Source organism: Schistocerca americana, unplaced genomic scaffold (assembly GCF_021461395.2).
Source record: "Schistocerca americana isolate TAMUIC-IGC-003095 unplaced genomic scaffold, iqSchAmer2.1 HiC_scaffold_42, whole genome shotgun sequence".
NCBI classification, from domain to species: domain Eukaryota; kingdom Metazoa; phylum Arthropoda; class Insecta; order Orthoptera; family Acrididae; genus Schistocerca; species Schistocerca americana.
Window position 1 is genome coordinate 2,529,891 of NW_025726148.1, and position 21,899 is coordinate 2,551,789.

The following is a 21,899-nucleotide window of genomic DNA, read 5'->3' on the forward strand; positions in this document are numbered from 1 at the left end:
GCGGTGCGGCCAGGCGCGGCAACCGCTGGGTGGCGCAGGAGAAGAAATGCGCCGGGGCGGAGAAGGAGAACTGTGCTTCCTATGAGCCTCCTTGGAAGGACGTTTGGTGGAAGTACCGGTCGAAGGCTGGGAGGTCGAGGTACGTAGGAAGTCTGCACGGGATGGTTCCTTCTTGAAGGCCCGTGCATCTGACTTCGGGGTGTTCGTCTTAACAGAAGCTGATGAAGGGGCTGGTGTCTGTGGGGTGATGGGAGGAAGAGGAGACGTCGACCGCGCGATCTTAGCACTGGCCGAACGGACGACCGTGGTGCTGAAGGTCAGATCGCATGTCTGGGTTGCCACCTCCCTTGTAGTCCGAGGAGAGGCGAGGACAGTACTGTATTTCCCTGCTGGGAGCAGCGCGGGCTTCCTACTAGCCAATAGCTTGCGAGCAGCCGAGGTGGACACTTTCTCTTTGACCCGAATTTCTTGGATACAGCGTTCTTCCTTATAGACAGGACAGTCGCGGGAGGATGCGGCATGGTCACCCTGACAGTTCACACAACAAGGAGACTGAGGTGGACAGTGACCCTCATGGGCATCCCTGCCACAAGTGACACATTTAGCCGCATTGGAACAAGACTGTCGAGTGTGATTGAAACTCTGACACTGGTAGCAGCGCGTAGTGTCGGGACATAGGGGCGAACAGAAATAACCTCGTAGCCCGCCTTGATGCGCGATGGCAGCTTAACACTATCGAAGGTCAAGAAAAGTGTCCGGGTCGGTACAAGGTCATTGTTGACCTTTTTCATGACCCTATGGACAGCCGTCACGCCGTGCTCAGCGAGGAAAGATTGAATCTCCTCGTCAGTCAATCCATCCATCGAGGGAGCTAGTATAGGCCACACCACGAGACGAATTCAAAGTTCGGTGGGCCTCCACCCGGGCAGGGAACATGTACAGGAGTGTGCCCCGAAGCAGTTTTTGTGCCTGAAAGGCACTCTCAGTTTCTAGTAATAAGGTACCGTTACGCAACCTGGTACAAGATTTGACAGATCCGGCTATGGCATCTACGCCCTTCTGGATAACGAAAGGGTTGACAGAGGAAAAATCCTTTCCGTCCTCAGATCGAGAAACGACGAGGAACTGTGGGGCAGGCGGTAGCATTTTGTGGCTGGTCACGTTTCCGTTTTTGGGCAAAAGTCGAGAGAGATGGAGTAGAATCCATTGCGGAGGAATCCCCCATGATTGCCAGCGTCTCCGATGGCGCGCTCCTTCCTTGTGGGGACCCTCTCAGAGGGCACTCCCGCCTCAGGTGAATGTTTACACCTCAGGTCACACCTCCCGAGAAACAGACGGAGGGACCAATCGGCATGGTGAGAAGGTATCAGCTCAGGCAATCACCCCTCCCCAGGCCTGGCCTTTACCAGGGGGTACGCGCGTGCGTTACATGTCTACCCAGGGCGGGGAATTACGCGTTACCCCGTCACCGGCTACGCGTGCGAACGCGGGGGTCGGCCTTCAGGCACGCACAGGGAGGAAGGAAGAAGAGGAAAAAGAAGAGAGAGGGAGAAGGAGGACAGACTGTCTCAAACGCCGAGGCGGAGACCAGAAAAGGCAAGGAGAAGAAGGCAAGGAGAAGGAGGCAGTGAGAAGGCAAGGAGAAGAAGGCAATGAGGATGCAAGGAGAAGAAGTCAAGGGAAAGAGTAAGGAAGACAGTGAGGTGGAGAAGAGCAAAGAAAGGAAGCAACCAAAGGAAGGAAGAAACAAGAAGTGAAAAACCAAAAAGACCACAATTATAGGTCGCGGAACCGTCCGTCTCCGGACGCAGGTGCTAACTACCCCCGTGAGGAGGATGGACTCTTTTTAGTCGCCTCTTACGACAGGCAGGAATACCTCGGGCCTATTCTAATCCCCGGACCCGCAGGGGGGGACATCGCTCTTGACGATACAAATGAGACTTTGATTAAAATCACTGTAAGGCTAATGGCGCCTTGCTAGGTCGTAGTCATTGACTGAGCTGAAGGCTATTCTAACTGTCTCTCGGCAAATGAGAGAAAGGCTTCGTCAGTGTAGTCGCTAGCAAAGTCGTCGTACAACTGGGGCGAGTGCTAGTCCATCTTTCTAGACCTGCCATGTGGTGGCGCTAGGTCTGCAAGTACTGACAGTGGCGACACGCGGGTCCGACATGTACTAATGGACCGCGGCCGCTTTAAAGCTACCACCTAGCAAGTGTGGTGTCTGGCGGTGACACCACAGTTTCTCCATATATAAATGTACAAAATAGCTGAGTGCGTCAGTAGACACTACACCATGGACAAATTCGCACGCTTGGCGGACGCTCAATCTGAGAGGTTAGGTGTGCATAGAATGCTCACATGTATACCGATATGAAATTTACGAATCTTGAGGCAAGACTCGGTAAGCTTGTAAGGGAATTAAAGGACACTCCTAAACTTCTTGCACTTAACCAAAATTGGCTAGAGAATAGATTTAGCGCAATTGGAGTGAAGATAGAAGCTGAGGTGGTTGTTATTGAAGGAGGTGGTGTAGGGAAGAAGAAGAACGACAAAGCATATATAAAACCACGTGATATGCACAGCTCTGATTAGTATGCTCCGAGATGTCGACAAAGCATTAAGTCATTCAGGCACACAAAGTAGTTCCAGAGAAATTGGGGCATATGGGTTGCGAGCAAACATTAAGAGAAACTTTTAAACCTGTTACCGAATCTATCAGTAAGATGGCTTCGCGTGATAATGATTCAATCGCAGAATTCACCAACCAGTATTGGGCGGGTAAGATAGAACATTCGGTGTCAGCAGGGAGAGACCATACATGCTAGGCTCTCAAACTAAGTTTATCCGATAGCACGACACGCCTCGGGGATACAGAGTTTAGAAGAACACCTGGCTTAATGAATCTAATGTTCCTAAGGCCCTCAAAAAACTTAAAATACTCTACCAATAATCGCAAAGTGTATGGTGAAATACTGCAATTGACTGAGCTGTATTAAATTCCTGACAGAACACTGAGAAACCTGCAAAACTAAATACAGAGCCATTATACAACCTTTAGTGAATGAGCATCCTAAAAGCATTGGTGAGGGTGTAGACTTTCAGCATAAAGGCGTGAGCAATCAACTCCCACAGTATATATATTACGATGAGCCGGATGAACTAATAGGCTTCGACTGTTGATGGCTTCGGCTGCTGCAGGCAGTACAGCTCATTCGAATGAGGTTGTTTCGATAATCTCTGAGCTTTGAGAGAGAGGTATTATTTAATAAGTATGAAGACGGTAGTTCGAGAATTGCACAAGCCACCACGCAAAACATATGCTCCGAGGCATGTCATGATTAAGCGGCTGGATGACTTGTGGCAGGCCAATCTTGTATATATGAGTCAATATTCACACGAGAATAATGGATTCAAATACATTTTAATGGTTATTGATATATACTCTAAATTCGCATGGGCATTACCTGTCAAAACTAAAACCGGTATAGATGTTGCTGTAGTGTTTGAGCGTTTGCTGCAGACAGGATCGAATCGATGCCCAGACAATCTTCAAACCGATCATGGTGGTGAGTTTTACTATGAACATTTCAAGACTGTGATGGAGCGGTACGGGATACACGACTACTCGACGTTTACCCACCTGAAAGCTAGCTTCGTGGACAGTTTGAACAGAATGGTGAAAGCTCAAATGTGAATACCGTTTAATCTTCGCGGTTCTTACAAGTGGCTAGATATCATCCCACAAATAATTGCGCGGTATTATCGAACCAAACATAGTACAATAAAAATGAGACCGACCGATGTTCGCTATAATTCACTCATGGACGAAGTATATTTCCACATTAAATGCTGGACCCGCGCAAACAGAGGTTCAATGTAGGCGACTTAGTACATATTTCAAAATACAAGACAGCGTTCGAGAAATCTTACTTACCAAACTGGTCAGCGGAGATATTCACAGTATCCAAAGTGCACAGAACGAACCCTAGGACATATATCCTAAAGGATGGCAAGGGTGAAGAAATTGCTGGATGCTTTTACACAGAAGAATTGCAGTAGAGTTCTGCAGCAGATGTATTTCTCATCGAACGCGTGATAAGACGTCGCGGGAATAGAGCGCTAGTTAAATTGTTAGTATTTCCATCATCAGAAAATAGTTGGATTGACGCTGACGAGTTAGTGTATAACAGGAAGCGTAGACCTCTGTCTCCTCAGTAGCGTATCATGCATGATAGGCAGCACACCATAAGAGGTGGAGGTGGTATTTTTGAAAAATTGCCTTTTGAATTGCACATTCCGGGGTACAACTTCTGTGGGCCTGAGACAAAGCTTCAGAAACGCCTGGCACGCGGTGTTAGCAGTATTAACCTACTAGACGAAGTCTGTCTTGAACACGACCTCGCATTCGCTGCAAATAAAGATCTCCCAGCATGCCACGTTGCCGACCGAATATTAGCCGATAGAGCTAAGCAAATAAGACGAAGAAAAGATCTCTGAATATGTCAACACATTGCTGCATTCGTAGTTGATAAAACCATGCGTGGAAAAATTAAATTGGACATGGGGGTTATGAATTACAAACTAACTATGAATGCAGCGCGAACAGCTTTGGGGGCGAAGAAGGAGGAACCAGGTGATGTGTCGACAGAAGTGCCGACACAGTGTTATTTTGAGGGGGCCGATAGGCACGCTATCTAACGAAGACGGGCGTGAATTCTGGAACAGGATAACTATTGAATGGTAGCAAGAAAAGTACGTAGCTGCTTTATACTTAACTTTATTCGTGGATGAATACAGCGTTCTCCTGGAGACATTTATACTATAACTCTCAATCTATGTAAGGCTAATGGCGCCTTGCTAGGTCGTAGCCATGGACTTAGCAGAAGGCTATTCTAACTGTCTCTCGGCAAATGAGAGGAAGGCTTCGTCCGTATTGTCGCTAGCAATGTCGTCGTACAACTGGGGCGAGTGCTCATCCGTATCTCGAGACCTGCCTTGTGGTGGCGCTAGGTCTGCGATCACACAGTGGCGACACGCGGGTCCGACATGTACTAAATGGACCGCGGCAGATTTAAGCTACCACCTAGCAAGTGTGGTGTCTGGCGGTGACACCACATTCCTCCCCCGCAAATCGGCGAACGGTCGTGAGATAAGGCTTCCGCCCGCCGTGAGGAGGACCCCATGTTGACGTATGCGATGAGGTGGGGAGCCTAACAACAGGCGAGGCTGTGCCACCCGCACCCGGCCATTCAGTCCGAGGGGAGCTAGGAAACGAGTGAAAACCTAGTCCAGGGTGCACGTCAACATGCGGTGTATGCGCCCGTAAAGAGACAGGAGGGGCCGAAGGGTCGACCTCAATTGCGTCGGGGTAGCCGACGCGCGATGACGTCATGTGGTCCGGAGCGGGCGGGAGTTCCATGGCGGAGGACAGCTGGTCACGGGAAGCGATCGGCGGCGCGTGACCCTGGGAGGCGCTTGGCGGCTGCAGCGAAGCGTCGAATGCGGGCGGCGCCGGCGGGAGAACAGGCGACGGCGGCGGCGGCGGCGGCTGCGGCGGCGCGTCGCCATGGGGCAAAATGGAAGGCATCGTCGGTAACACCTGGGGATGAGGCGAGCCAGTAGATGGGTCCCCAGGGCGTTGACCGGACGGCACCGTCGCTGAAAGCAGACGGGGAGCGGCAGAACCCGTGCGACGACAGAGGCGCAGCTGATTGAGATGCCGACGCACCTCACCAGAGGCCCCCAAAACCAAATACATCGCGCGGCCGAGGCAGCGAAGAATGCGCCCTGCGAGCCAACGCCGTGAACCTCGATAGTTACGATAAAATACAACGTCGCCTGGAGCAAAAGCAGGAGTCTGCCGCTGCACAGGAACCTGATGCGGCGGATGTAGCAAAGACATCAAGGTGCGATGAGGGCGACCGTGGAGCAACTCAGCCGGCGAGCGATCCTCTCGGGGCTGAGAGCGATACGAAGACAAAAAGAGCAACAACGCGTCCTCCCGAGAATGCAACTCTTTCAACTTCAAAATCTGTGACTTGAAAGTCCGGAGCAATCGTTCAGCGGCACCGTTTGACTGAGGCGAAAACTGCGCGGATGTCAGATGTTGAATACCATTGGCCTGGCAGAATGACTGAAATTCTGCGGACATGAATTGTGGGCCATTGTCGGAAACAATAGTCTGCGGAAGACCTTCAATGCAAAAGATAGACAACGCTTGGATGGTGGCGGAGGTCGTCGTGGAAGACATCCGGACAACAAAAGGAAAATTACTGAAGGCGTCGACCAGAACCAACCATCAAACATTCCAGAATGGACCAGCAAAATCAATGTGCAAGCGTTGCCAAGGGGAAGTGGCTTTTGGCCATGCAAAGACTTTCCGCGGCAGTGCGGATTGTTGTTCGGCACACGCCATGCAAGAAGAACACATATTCGTAATCGCAGCATCGATTCCGAACCAAGTACAGTGCTGACGAGCAAGTTGTTTCGTTCGCACTATACCCCAATGTCCTTGGTGAAGAAGCCGTAAAACAGGACTGTAACGAACGTGGGACCACGACTCTGGACTGATTATCAGAACGCAACAACAAAACACCACGTCGAACAAAAAGTCTCTCCTTGTGAGCAAAAAATCGGCGAACCAACGGATCCTCGATCCGAGACTTTGACAAAGGCCATTGCGTAGCAACAAAACGCAAAACGGTAGCAAGGACAGGGTCAGCAGCTGTGGCTGTAGCTACACGACGAAAATCAATCGGAAACGATTCGACCACTTCATCTGTTTCCGAATCAATGAACATGCAAGCAAGATCGGAAGAATCGAATGCTTTATCCTCAGCAACAGGCAAACGGGACAACGCATCAGCGTTGCCGTGCCTAGCAGTGGACCGATAGAAGATATCGTAGCGGTACTGCGAGAGAAAAATAGACCAGCGAATGAATTTCTGCGCTGTACGCGGAGGTACAGGCTTGTTCGGATGAAAAAGCGATGTCAAAGGTTTGTGGTCTGTGATGATGGTAAAGTGACGACCATACAAGAAATCATGGAACTTAGTAACACCAAACACGAGAGCCAAAGCTTCTTTCTCTATCTGTGAGTAATGTCTTTGCGCAGATGAGAGCAATTTTGACGCAAAGGCAATAGGGCGATCATGCGAGCCAACTTTGTGCGCAAGCACAGCACCGATCTCGAAATCCGATGCATCTACCATCAACAAAAGGGGTTACCGGGGATCGAAAGGCGTGAGGCAAGTATTAGAAAGCAACGCCGATTTCAACTGGCGAAAGGCGCGTTCGCATTCCGTCGTCCAGACGAACGGAACACCTGTACGGCGTAAGCGATGAAGCGGAGCTGAAAGAGAAGAGGCATTGCGCACATTCACTCACACCTTGTGATTCTAAATCGTGGAATGTTCGTGCGACCTCATCACGCAATGCGTGAGTAACATTGCGCGCTCTGAAAAATTTTGGTTGCGCGTTTACTTTCAGTTCCAAACGTGCTGCATAGATTTTAGCGCAACCTAAGCCCGGTGCAAAAATGTCTGCAAATTCGTCACACAGACGAGAAACACTGTCTGAAGGCACAGGTTGATTCACTGATAGGACATGATTTACTATAGAAATGTTAAACAATTGAAATAAATCTAAACCAAACAAGTTCACTGCAGAAGAAGAACGAAGAATGTGAAACGACACAAGTTTTATTTGTCCCTTGTATGTGGCAAGAAGGCTGCACTGTCCTAACACAGGTATATTCTGTCCTGAATAACCATGTAACTGAACATTTGCGGCACGCAACGGAGGTGTGCCGAGTTGTTTGTACGTGTCGTGATTGAGCAATGAAACTGCAGCTCCGGTATCGAGCTGGAATGGTATGACCTTGCCATTAAAGTCCAAATCTACAAAAAGTTTATTGTCCTGCTGACGACAAGAGCGACTGTCTTGTGCAATTTGAACAGACACTTGTACAGAATCACTTGCTAATTGACGTGATTTCCGGCGACGTCGACGCACAGTTTTTGTGGGACGAACACAGTCACTGTTAGAGAAAGTGGCACTGGACGAATCAGAATTAACTACATGAATGTCCATGGGCGAAGGTCCACGATCCTGAGTGTCCTTGGTTCGATTCCGGCGCGAAGCAAAGTGCCTGGAATGATTGTGATTGTCAGATCGGAGCTTTTTCTGGCAAACACTTTGAACATGTCCTTTCCTATTACAGAAAAAGCAAATAGCTTGGCGCGATGGGCAATGTTCACGCGAATGTCTAGTAGCACACCGCGGGCATGATTTCACTGCATTTGTTGGCTGGCGCGGCACACCTGGTTTAGAGCGCGGCGGCAGCTGCGTTTGTGTGCGCGAGGGCAGTTGACCGGGCCGCGCAGCTCACCCGGCGGGCCGGTTAATCTTACACACGGCTGGCGAAGTTTCAAAAGATTCCTGAACACAGTCAAGTGTGTCTTGTCTATCCAATATGTCTATCACTTGTTGAAGGGAGGGATTAACTAGTTTCAAAATGTGCTCCCGTATGCGAACATCAGAAACGTTCTGTGCAATAGCATCACGTACCATTGTATCTGAATAAGAAGGCCACAGTCACAGGCACAGTCCCTAGTAAGTCCTTGCAATGTTGCTACCCACTCCCTATTCGTTTGACCGGCCGTACGTTTTGTACGAAAAAACGTATACCGTTTTGCAACCACATTAACTGTGTCTTTGAAATAGGCATCTAAAGCAGACAAAATTTCCTCGTAGGACAGAGTTGCTACGTCGCGTCGGGGAAACAATTTCACTATCACATGGTAGGTGGACACACCGACACAAGAAAGCAAAAACGGCTGCCGCTCATTACCTTGAGTTCTGTAGGCGGCGAGATGGAAGGCGAACTGTCGGGACCATTCTGGCCACGACTCGTGCGCCGCATTAAAACTGCGAAACGGCGGTGCAACAGCATGTTGTGGCTGCGGTAGCGGTGAAGCGGCGGCTGGCGCATCGGTTTGAATGGCACGTTGACCCTGGACGAGCTGTCCAAAGGCATCCAATAACACCTGCGTCTGCTGATTCTGCAAGCGATAAAATTCAGACAGTACATCTGGAGATTGTGGCGAAGCCATGACAAATCAGAGCAAAGCAATGAGTAAGAACACGATCCGTTAAGCCTCGGCGCCAAATGATGTGTGGACAGAAGTGCCGACACAGTCTTATTTTGAGGGGGCTGATAGGCACGCTATCTAACGCAGACAGGCGTGAATTCTGGAACAGGATAACTATTGAATGATAGCAAGAAAAGTACGTAGCTGCTTTATACTTAACTTTATTCGTGGATGAATACAGCGTTCTTCTGGAGACATTTATACTATAACTCTCAAACTATGTAAGGCTAATGGCGCCTTGCTAGGTCGTAGCCATGGACTTAGCAGAAGGCTATTCTAACTGTCTCTCGGCAAATGAGAGGAAGGCTTCGTCCGTATTGTCGCTAGCAATGTCGTCGTACAACTGGGGCGAGTGCTCGTCTGTATCTCGAGACCTGCCTTGTGGTGGCGCTAGGTCTGCGATCACACAGTGGCGACACGCGGGTCCGACATGTACTAAATGGACCGCGGCAGATTTAAGCTACCACCTAGCAAGTGTGGTGTCTGGCGGTGACACCACACCAGGTTCTTTGAAAAACTGTATTCTCACTTCGATGTGTACAGCTAAACGTGTGTTGAAGGGGGGGGGGGCGGGGGGGGGGCGGGGGGGGGAGTCGAAGAAGACTGCAATTAAACCACCTAGAGTCCTACCACTACCAAACACATCAGGTGGAATTATTCCGTTCCTCGTTCCAGCCCTTGCAGCTCTGTCGGCGGTAGGTTCACTCACAGGTGGGGCTGCAGCTGTAGCCAGAGCGTCAAAAATGCACAGGCATCTAGAGGAAGCCAGAAGACATAATCGGGCCACGGAAGCAGCAGCTATCGGAAAGGGTCTCTACTTTAAACCATACAGAAAAGGACTAGGTCTCTTCATAAATAAAAAAAGTTCGTTAGTTATCCTACCTGATCGAGCACTCACGAATAAAGATATTATTAATATTGTTAAAGAGAAACATCACATTCCTGGATTCCGTGGCGTCTTTATGCGGGATACATTACCGAAGAGTATGTGGCGGACTAATGAGTGCGGAATTGTAAATTTAGATGTTGCTGGGGGTCCAGGAATCCATTGGGTGGCGTATGTTAAGGAAAGTGCGAATACAGTACAATATTTCGATTCATTTGGGGATTTACAGCCGCCTGAAGATTCACAGCGCTACTTCACCAGCAAAAGTCGTGTTTTCTACAATCTACGGCGATGTCAGGACTTTAACACATACCTGTGCGGGCATCTCTGCATTATGTTCCTCATCACAGCCATGGCAAATTAGCCTTCGCCTGTATCAGCGAACTTCTGGAATGCGCGCTATATTTAGACTGAACGGTGAGAAGTCTGGAATGCCCGCTTTCTCCTCTCCTTGTCAGAGCCGGTGTGCGAACATCCACACATATGAAACAGCCATAACTGAACGCACGCCCATCATTTGAGGTTTAGATGCTATGTCATACACACTGACTTTAAAAGAGCGAGTATCAGCATTACGTGCAGATTACTTTCCGCCGATTTAAGTGCAGGGGACTGGCGTATTGCTCTGATTGGTCTGGAGGCGTATAACAGCATTCCAAATTTCACGAAGAGCATCTGGAAATTGACGGTCGGAAGGAGAGTCTACAAATACAACTTGGTGCCTACGATATTGATGATTTAAACGAAGTGTTAAAACAGTCAGGAAAAAGGTATTGAACTGCGGGCAAACATTAATATCCGTAAATCAAATACGGGCAGAGAGCTACGATCGACTTTAGACAGATTCAATAGGTCCACTGCTAGGTTTTGCAAATGATCGTGTTTTGGTGAGGGACGCCAGTAAATTTTATGCATCGGATCAAGCTGTAGGTATACTACCAGTCAGCACAATCCACGTTGAGAGCAATATTGCCACAAACTCATACCTCAACGATAAGTTGATTCATCCCTACAGTCGGCACTGGGTATAAAATAGTTCAAGCCCACACAAACTATATATGTCCCAGTAACAGTTCAGATATTGGATTACCTAGAATTGCGTGTTGTTGACCAGAGTAATCAGCTTGTTAGCTTTCGAGGAGAAGAGATCATTGTACGCTTGCTCAATTATTGGAAGTATCACAACACATGGTGCAGAGTTGTGGGAACTAACTCAGAGGCAGAAAGATCGCCTGATGGCTGTCGAGATGGATTTCTGGAGGCGAAGTTGTGGATACTCCAGACTTGACCATATTGCAAGTGATAGGACCAGAGAGGTTATGAATGTCAAAAGCACAATCCTAGACTAGATAGAAAGGAAGCGCCTACTCTGGTATAGTCACTTACAGCGTATTCCAGACACAAGATGGCCAAAACGGGTATGGTAATGGACTCCACATCAAAGAAGAAGGCGCGGTAGACCTGCGAGATGTTGGAAAGACGACGTCAACGAAGCAACGGCGGCAAGAAGTCTTAATGAAGGAGACTGGATAGACCGTGAACGATGGTGATTGGGATAAGAGAGGGGGCAGCAGCCGTAGAAACCTCGCTCATCTATATATGAACACCTAATAATGCCTAACCGGAGAATAAACGCCGGATAACTAAACCGTTGATTGTGGCAGGGTTAGTGAAGCTAACCGGAGAATAAGTTACGTAATTAGTCACGACAAGAATGTTTATTAGAACGAAGAAGCAGAAACGGGGACGTCACACAAATTATGTAAGAATAAGACGATTCCAAAAAAATGTTGAAGTATGTGTGAAATCTTATGGAACTTAACTGCTAAGGTCATCAGTCCCTAAGCTTACACACTACTTAACCCAAATTTAGCCTAAGGACACACACACACACACACACACACACACACACACACACACACACACACACACACACACACGAAGGAGGACTAACCTCCGCCGGGACCAGCCACACAGTCCACGATTGCAGCGCCCATAGACCGCTCGGTTACTCCCGAGCAGCGACGATTCCAATTTTATACAAAAATTTCGTACTACTACTTTCGATCTCATGCTTGGGAAGCTGGAGCATATGAATGAAATGTGAAACTACTTCCGAACATGAAGCTTTTTGCTTGTAGTAGGCTTGATAAGCATTTGATATTGGTACTTCGTGAATTATATTTTCTCGTGTTATAAAAATGACCATTTGTGCCAAAACTGTCTCGTTTATTTGGTGTTTGTTAAGATAGCTACAATATTAGACAGGCTTATTTTGTTTTATCTAGCAGTGACAAACACGTTATCAGATTGAGAAATCACCAAGTCTTGGGTATTGTATGTACTAACGGCTTTTTCAGTATTAGCCAAATAATTTCTTTTTTCATGTAGCAAAACATTTGACGATCTTTGATGAGGTAATAGATTCTTTCCCAGAAAGGAAAGCACGTCATGTAAATCTGTAACAAAGTTAGAGAGTAAAAATGCTAGGTTTAATGTCTGACGAAATGTACTGTCTTGCTTGTCTCTTCTACTGGTTTCATGTATCCTATATTTAATTTTATATCACACAAAAAAACGAGTTATTAGCTATAGGCAATAAATAATGCAAATTTTCTGAAGAGTTCTTGTTCTCCCGGTTACAAATTATCCCATCCAATATTGATTGCGAGTTTTTTTCTGATGCGCAAAGCAGTCTCAGTTATAGTGGGAAAGGTGATAATCTTCACACGACCGACGTTTACGTTCAGTGATTTTGCTGTTTTCTCTTCGTTTATTGCTCTCACGTCAAGTGAAAACAAAATGGATTTCTGTGGCTGAGAGCTATCAAGTGAATTAAAATACATTGACAGGAGTACGGAAGGCTAAATTATGTTATTAGTTTCAGATTTTATTTTATTTCCATCTTTCTGACAGTCAAGCATTAATAGCCTTACAGAACAATGAAGTTATATTTGTCGAAGAGATTTGGCTTTCATTAATCTTTTCCACTGAGGCAGTCAATTTATTTGAAACGAAGTGTTTAATTCCACACTACTGGCTGGTTTCAACGGTTTGCTGCATTTCGAAAGTGCATGTTTTCATCTTCTAGCACGTATGAAATTATGTCATAATGAAGAACCAAAGATGAAATAATACATTACTGGTACTCCAAGAAAATTTACATCCGAATCTGGACATAGGAATGTCCACATCAAGCCGAATTACGCGTTTTAGTGTGGTTCACGAAATTCCGATGCACTTTGAGTATACTCTGATGTCTTTTTCTTTTATGACAATGTAAGATCGTTTAATGTCTTACACCTACGAACATACGAGCTTCCAGAATCCTAGTAGCTGCGCAAGCGCGGTGACGCCTGTTATCTGGCGCTCTGGCAACTACTGAGGCGAACCTATTTATAACAGGTCGCGGGAAAATATTGCGAATGGTTGTTTGAAAATCGTTACTTTCAAAGTAAATTTCCTTTTATGTAAGTTGTACTATGTGCGAGAATTTACGATGAACTCCTTAAATCACAGAGCGTTTGACTCATTTAAAAATCAAGTCTGGTACGAACATTTAGAAAAATTTCGAGCTCAGAAGATCAGTCATGTCCTTTGTGGGAAGTGTGTAAGTGTAACGCGCAAAAATCAATATGGTATGTGAAAGCTTAGCTTCTCTTGCAGCTTATTAATCTTAGAGACCAAGATTATATGTGAAAACTTTGCTTTTTTTGTAGTAACAAGATGTATATTAATTTGAACCATTATTAACGTTTCCTATCTGTGAACCCACTACTGAACAGTGGTATTGCTATCACGTGTCATATGCTCGAATATCCGCTGTCATCGCCTGGCGAGATCACGTGACATGAGCTATGACTGGTTACAAAAGCGCATTGTAATCTTTATTTCAATGCTTCAGAAAGTGACATGCGGCGTTTGGTGGAATTTAAATGTACACTTCCGTAATACGAAAATATGTAGCGTACACGTTTCCAAATTCATGTATTTTTTTTACTGAATGTGGCTTTCTAAAGGGCCGAGAAGTACTACGCTGGTGTATAAAGCCATAACCATTCAAAGGATTGATAAATTTTACAGGTTCGAGGAAAAGTACCCTGTCACTTAACAAGGAAAAAGTGTATTTTCACCCAGGAGAAAGTCTAATTTTCACCGAGAAATCCTGGAATTTTTTTTCTCATCCTCGTATACACCCTGTATTTACTCCTGTCAGCTTAACGTCTGGGAATTCGGTTATAAATCGAATGTTATTCACAAGAGACCAATATGTGCTTATGTGCTGTGTCGAATAATGCGCCTTTTATACGAATCAGTCCACATATATCAACCGTCGTAGAGAATTTTGTATTAATAATTTTATAACAGAAGATTATAATACGGTTTCGGACTGCAAGAAGCCTCTTCTTTGACATGCATACTTACAGTAGAAATATTTGACGTAACATCTGAAACGCCGACTTCTCGATAATTTGCACCTAGATGAATTAATTCTTAGCCTATTTCTTTGGAACTGTCATCAGAAACACCTCTCACCTCTAAAACGTGTCACCTTTTTAGCACACATTGCAACAAACTTCGCTGTTTTTTATTACAACCTAAATTCCTGAAGGAGATAGTGGGGGATTTCATACAACTGTATTTCTTTAAATGAGTGTTCGCAACTGGAAACACAAACGATCAGTTTACGCGTGACATGCTGTAGAATTTGTTTCAGTTTACAACAAATATTTATTCCTTACTTCGCTTTTTGGACTATCCCGCTTCCTCTACGTTTACGCATTGGTTTCAGTTTTACTTGTTACTGCAAATACTTCCTCACTCTGCATGATTACAAATACATCACGAATGAGAATCCTGTGGTGGATGTAGTTGCGCAGGGGTGAAGGTACGTTTGACGTTTTTGGAGTCTAACATTACGTATGACTTGGCCATGGCCTCTACGCTCGGCCACTGGTGCGGGCAGGCTGTCTAGGTAGGCTGTGCTCAGCACACCTCTCATTTTGTGCTCTATTACTCCGTCATGCAAAACTAGCCCGCCCCAACATCAACCGCTCTACTACACACAGTTTATTGACCGACCGACAAATTTCGTAACAGTCTACACAACACACGTCCCGACCGACTACATGATTTCAGCGCCCCCCTGCTCCTAGAGCTGGTTATGACGTTCTGTTCTACGCGATACCGCTTAGTATTCCACAAGTAAATAATTGGGATTTGGCTTGGCTGTTCGAACTAACAAGGCCAGAAAAAGCCGTGATAAAGCTGTGGTTAAAGAAATGGCTATTGCAATGGACCAAATGCTTTGTTACTTACGGAGCTGAGACCCGAGGATTTTCGGAATTATTTAAGAATGAATGTAAAATGCTTTTCGGAGCTCCTGAACGTCGTCATACGATAGCTAATACGATTTCTAGCCACTGGCGGAACTCAGCGCAATTAATCCCCAAAATTATCTAAAAGGATTCATGAAATCTGCAAGGTGTTTAATAGTTGCTTGAGGAAATACTCGTGATAAAGCAGAAGCGAAACGATAATTAAAATATATTTATGTAAACTTTATGAATTTATGTTCGAATGTAATAATATCCCCTGTAAGTTCAAGAAATTCATTTCAGATTAGAAGGACGACTGCAAATGGCGGCGGCGCGTATTATGTAATAAATTCAGCAACATACTCATAAGAAATGAAGCACTTAACAGTTGTTAGAACTTGAGAAAAGCTCTTCACTTTGCTCTTCATAGCAGGAGGGGTGACGATAGGTTGAATTTTTGTAACACTTCTAATAATGAACCAAATGTGTCTGTAATTCGGCTTTTAGTTTTTATTTTCGCTACGTATCGGAAATTAAATAAAAATCCAATCTGTCTGTATTTAAGATTATCAGACTTCCTTTCCGATGAGTATAGGAAATAAAATCGAGAAACAGACAGATGATTAACAGTTATTCACAAAAATGTGCATTTTAATTTCTCTGTTTGCCACATGAAACTACTATAGATTCGTTAAAAATGAAAGAAGCACTTCACTTCTTACCCTCTATTGCTATACTGCTCGCACGGCATGTCCCACAGACGTCTGAAGACTCGAAAACTTTCCAGGAACTCTCTCATACAAATTTCGTCTGCCTCGCACACTGCAGTGTTAGCCACATTCGGAGTGCACTGAACCCCGCGCGTGGTGACTGAAAAGGAACTGTTGTGGGGCGGCTTGCACGACAGACTACACGATTTGCACGGCGAATGGGGTCGCGGGCAGGCAGGTGCGGCTGTCTGCTAGTCTTAGCCAACCAACCCACCGCAAAGAAAAATCTCTCTTCAGACCAACAAGCCTACAGGCGTACTGTTAGTCGGTCGGTCGGTCAACAAGCTACACGCGCACAATTTATCGGTCGGTCGGTAAACCGGCGCATGTGTAGGGTAGGGTCCTTTACTGACAGTGAGACACTGATAGTAACTGAATGAGAGAAAGAGCTCGAAAATATAAATTTCGCAATAGCAGATTCCGATGTCTCATAACAGGCTTCCGACTTCAGCGTTGAAAGATTTCAATACTATATGTAGTATACCGAAGCAACATTACGACAGATCACTGGCGACACACTAAGGGGAGTTACTGGCAATGCTTGAGGAAAGTTCGGTTGAGTGGCTGACCACGATTTCTCGCGGAGGTTTGCTTGTAACCTCAGAATCGCTCCTTCAAACTACTATGAAATTATCGAGTGAGGTAACGCAGTGGTTAGAACACTGGACTAGCATTCGGCAGGTTTACAGTGCAAACCTGCGTCCGGTCATTTAGGTATGGGATTTCCGTGATTTCCCTAAATTTCTTACTGCAAATGTCGGGATGGTTCCTGTGAAAGGGCACGGCCGACTTTTTAGTCCACCCTTCAACAGTCCGAGCTTGTGCTCCGTGTCTAATGGCTTCGCTGTCGACAGCACGTTAAACTCTAACCTCCACCTCCCAGCTACGAAATTTTTTTTGTCCAGATCTATGGAACCACAAATTCTCCACGGAAATTGGTGTCACTAAGAACCTGTGCTCCATACTTTGGGAACAATTGTCCATTTTTCATCCGGAAGTAATTAAAATTTGCGCCAGAGCGAAAACATCTATCCAGCTGCGCTGGCTATCATCAAAGACCAGGAAAAGGAAACAGAGGCAGCTCAGCGTCGAGAAGCAGAAAATACGGATTTGTCATCGGTTTAAGGTCTCAATGAACAGTATTTGCGTATACAAGGCTCCTACACACACACAAATTTATCGGATGACAGAATGACCAAATTGGTCGCAGCCTACACACGTCCGAACCGACTGTACTCGGCGATTATAGTGCCGCCCTGTTGTTTGTTTTATCTTCAGTTAATTCCGTTTTTGTTCTACGAGATCTCGCCTGGTTTTTCAGAAAAATAATAACGCGGTTTGCTTTGGCTGTTTTAAAGATGAGAAGGGAAAAAACAGAGAGAAAGCTGTGGGCAAAGAAGTGGCCAACGCAAGGGAAGAAATTCACCCATGTTCAGGCTGGGAGCTTATAATTTTCCTGATTATTTAAGAAGGGGTGAATCATGCATTTCGGGGCTGCTGGACTTAAAGGAGAAATAATGCAGTCCTGAGAGAGGTGCTAAACTCCGAGGAGAGACTGTTAGTTGCATTACGATTTCTCGTCACTGGCGGCAGACCTAAGATTCAGTACTGTCATACCGCTGCAATTATTACCTAAAATTATTCCTGAAACGTGCAACGTGATCTATAGTTGACAGAGGTAATAAATCATGATAAAATAAATAAAACAAAACGTTATTAATTTATTTACGGATGCTATACAAAAGATGATCTGCAAATTTCAGAAACTCATATCATATTTGAACAAGAAAGACTACACATGACGGTGGCGCGCATCATCTAGTAAATACAATGGATACGTAAGAAATGAAACATTTAGCGACTGTTAGAATTGTACGGTTGGGTTGTTTGGGGGAAGAGACCAAACAGCGAGGTCATCGATCTCATCGGATTAAGGAAGGACGGGGAAGGAAGTCGGCCGAAGTCGGCCGTGCCCTTTCAAAGGAACCATCCCGGAATACGCCTGGAGCGATTTAGGGAAATCACGGAAAACCTAAATCAGGATGGCCGGACGCGGGATTGAACCGTCGTCCTTCCGAATGCGAGTCCAGTGTGCTAACCACTGCAACAACTCGCTCAGCGTTAGAATTGCAATAAATAAATAAATAAAAATTAAAGATGCCACATTTGGTCTACAGGGAAATTAAAATCTAAAAACATAAATAAAGAAGATCAACAGACTTAATCTCGTGTTGCACATAGAGAAACCATTATGGATTCGTTAAAAAATGAAATAAGTGCTTCATTTCTTGCACCTCTATTGTTATACTCCTCACACTATGTGTCGCGAAAAGATGTACAGTCTTTGAATTTCTCTAAAAACTCTGTCCTTAAAGTTTCGTCCGCCTCGGACGTAGAAATGTATATTACAACAGTATTTAATTCTGAGAGCTGTGTCAGAACTGGTGTTTTAGTCATGCGTTTGTCACGATCGCGATACACACGACACAATTTCTTGGGTCAGTTGTCGACTGGTCGGACGCGCCCGACAACCCGACAATAAAAATTCGTCGGTCGGTCAGTCAAAACGCCGACACACAGCCAATTTGCCAGACGGACGGTTGGTGGGGTGCCACGAGAGGCGCTGCTATCGAGTCATGTGACCTGCCTGACGGCTGCAACGGATGATACGAACAGCTGAGGGTTATTCGTCTTACGTGGTTAGATTTGATCACATCGAGTATTGAGCACGGAGTTGGCAGGAGTTGTTTTGTTGTTGTTGCTGTTTGGAGTGGAGTTTTGTTGTTGCTTTGGGAGGAGAGTTGTTTTGTTTCGAGGAGAGTTGTTTTGTTTCGAGGGGAGTTGTTTTGTTTCGAGGGGAGTTGTTTTGTTTCGAGGGGAGTTGTTTTGTTTCGAGGGGAGTTGTTTTGTTTCGAGGGGAGTTGTTTTGTTTCGAGGGGAGTTGTTTTGTTTCGAGGGGAGTTGTTTTGTTTCGAGGGGAGTGAGAGTGGTGTTGAGGAGAGTGAGAGTGGTGCTGAGGAGAGTGAGAGTGGTGCTGACGAGGGTGAGAGTGGTGCTGACGAGGGTGAGAGTGGTGCTGACGAGGGTGAGAGTGGTGCTGACGAGGGTGAGAGTGGTGCTGACGAGGGTGAGAGTGGTGCTGACGAGGGTGAGAGTGGTGCTGACGAGGGTGAGAGTGGTGCTGACGAGGGTGAGAGTGGTGCTGACGAGGGTGAGAGTGGTGCTGACGAGGGTGAGAGTGGTGCTGACGAGGGTGAGAGTGGTGCTGACGAGGGTGAGAGTGGTGCTGACGAGGGTGAGAGTGGTGCTGACGAGGGTGAGAGTGGTGCTGACGAGGGTGAGAGTGGTGCTGACGAGGGTGAGAGTGGTGCTGACGAGGGTGAGAGTGGTGCTGACGAGGGTGAGAGTGGTGCTGACGAGGGTGAGAGTGGTGCTGACGAGGGTGAGAGTGGTGCTGACGAGGGTGAGAGTGGTGCTGACGAGGGTGAGAGTGGTGCTGACGAGGGTGAGAGTGGTGCTGACGAGGGTGAGAGTGGTGCTGACGAGGGTGAGAGTGGTGCTGACGAGAGTGTTTTTGCTTTGGGAGGAGAGTGCCATCAAGATAACAGCCATGGTAAGTGAACTCTGATATTTTTTGTAAATTGTATTTTGCTGGGATGTTAAGTTTTAAGAAAATGACGGTGTTCATATTTTATTTGATGTTCTTATTAACATGTTATGCATGTGAAATGAAAGTCCCCTATATTTATATATATCTCTCTCATTAAAACTTCCCTCTGATACAATTTGTATAATAGCATGCTCATTGCGATTATTTGTTTTACAATAACATCAAAAACAGACTTTTTACATTATTATTTTGCCTGTTTCGACTCTATACATGGTTGATTTTTTAATCTGCAGTGGCTGCGCTGTTTACTTTCGCATTAGAGGATTTCCTTCAGTCATCTGATTTCATATTTCGTATCCATCCAACTCGAAAATCTCTGGGTGAAGGGTGTAGGAAGATAAGTTTAGAAACCCACCAAACGTTGCATAATACGTTTTCAGAATTGTCAGGAAGAGGACAGGTAATTCATATAAATTTCGTTGTCTGTGATAAGGAAATTTACGAGTAGGTCATTGCTTCCTGCAGTGGGAGAAGTTGTCTGTGATAAGTTTCCAGCAGCTGTTTCGACCAATAACGAACGATTTTTTCCGTTAATTTAAGGTTGTTTTCTTGTTAGTGTTTGGCAAGAATTTCTACTTCTCGTGGTTGGCCCGTTAATTTGAGTTTTTAGTAGTGATTATTACGCATGTTAAGTTTGTTCGCGGATGCAATGAGTGGCACTATGAGGGACATATTCTTTATGCTTGAAACCCAGATGGCCGGTATTTTCATATCATGAGTCAAAGCAGACATGTGGGATCGCAACCTATTGGTAATCCCGTAAACAGTGCTGTGCAATGAACATTAAAACTATACTGGTACATGTTTACATCCTGTTACTTTAAGCACAAGGTTTGCAATTGTAGTTCAGGGATTATACGCTCTCGTGTTCTATAAATTGCAAGTAATAGGTTGGAGTGAATGTAACGGTTGCTGCTCTAGTGGATCAAAGATACGTTCTAGACGTTCAAGAAAACGGAGGGGGGATGGAAGAGACTGCCGATTTACTTCGATACACAGCTCTCAAGGGACTTGTACGAAGAGTTCATAGTGAGTAGAAAGATAGTGCAAATCAGAAATTTTTTCCCTTCATTGGAACTTTGAAGGAAGGATCTGTCTTAGGAAAAACGTGAACCTAAACGGGAAAAATGAACACCTCACGGTAAACCAAATAATATCCTTATAACCTTAGCAATATGGTGGAATGCCTCACATGAAGTGAAAGAAGCCCAGTATTTTGTTCTAATGTTTGAAGAGTCAAAAGGGTTTTCGAAAACTGAGAAAATATAGTCATTCGGTGCTATTTGGGTGGTAACGTATACGAAACGTCCCTAGTCTTCGAACCTGTAAAAACTTGGTAGTCTACATTAAGAAAAAACTACCAACCGTAATTTAAATTTCTGTTGCACAATCACATGACGGAGCTGCACCTACGAGTGATTTTTATGGACGTATTCGAGCTGTTTTAAGCAAACAAATCCCACAAGCCACCTACACACACTATCATCGTCCTTTAAAGGATGAGGCTGTTGCCTGTTACGACCTTTGAAACAAACTCATACCCATCTTTATCCAGGCCTTCCAATATCTCCCATTTCTGCTTGTAGTCCTCAATCGTATGAGGAATTCTGTGACCTGGAATTATCATGAGGTGTTTGCTCCCAATCTTCACGATATTTCTTTTAACTTTTTCATTCATGATGGAAATATTTCTCTTCTAATTCTTCGTTTTCAATCATATCTTCTTGTGCAGCTCTTTGTCTTTCTCAGGAACCCCATTTCTTCTGTTTGAATTTTATTTTCTTGTGGTAAACAAACTTTCGATTGTGTAAGATAACACCGGAACAGCCGTTACTTTATAGAATATCACGACTGTTTGTTTTTGTGCTTTATAAGCCAGTGTTCTGCTAGCGGTGCCACAGAGAGCTTGAAATTTCTGTATTTAATTTTCAATATCAGGGTCCAAATCAAAACTTCCAGCGGATCCTAAATAAGAGTTGAGACACTTGTTCTAAAACTCAATTATCCAAAACAATTTTTGACCTGACTGGAGATTTTCCTCAGAATGCCATTATTTTTGTTTTGTTACTAGAAATTCTAAAGATGTACTTCCGTTCTGCTGAT

The 21,899-nt window shown here is 45.4% G+C and overlaps 1 protein-coding gene across 1 annotated transcript in view; it reads left to right on the plus strand.

The window, feature by feature from the left end:
• Positions 1-19,747, plus strand: part of LOC124582596 (caldesmon-like) — a 63,519-nt gene extending 43,772 nt beyond the window's left edge. Inside the window, exon 4 of the mRNA XM_047131315.1 lies at positions 19,103-19,747. Coding sequence (XP_046987271.1) covers positions 19,103-19,747 — 645 coding nt within the window. The remainder of the gene's footprint in view (positions 1-19,102) is intronic.
• The last annotated feature ends 2,152 nt before the right edge of the window (positions 19,748-21,899 follow it).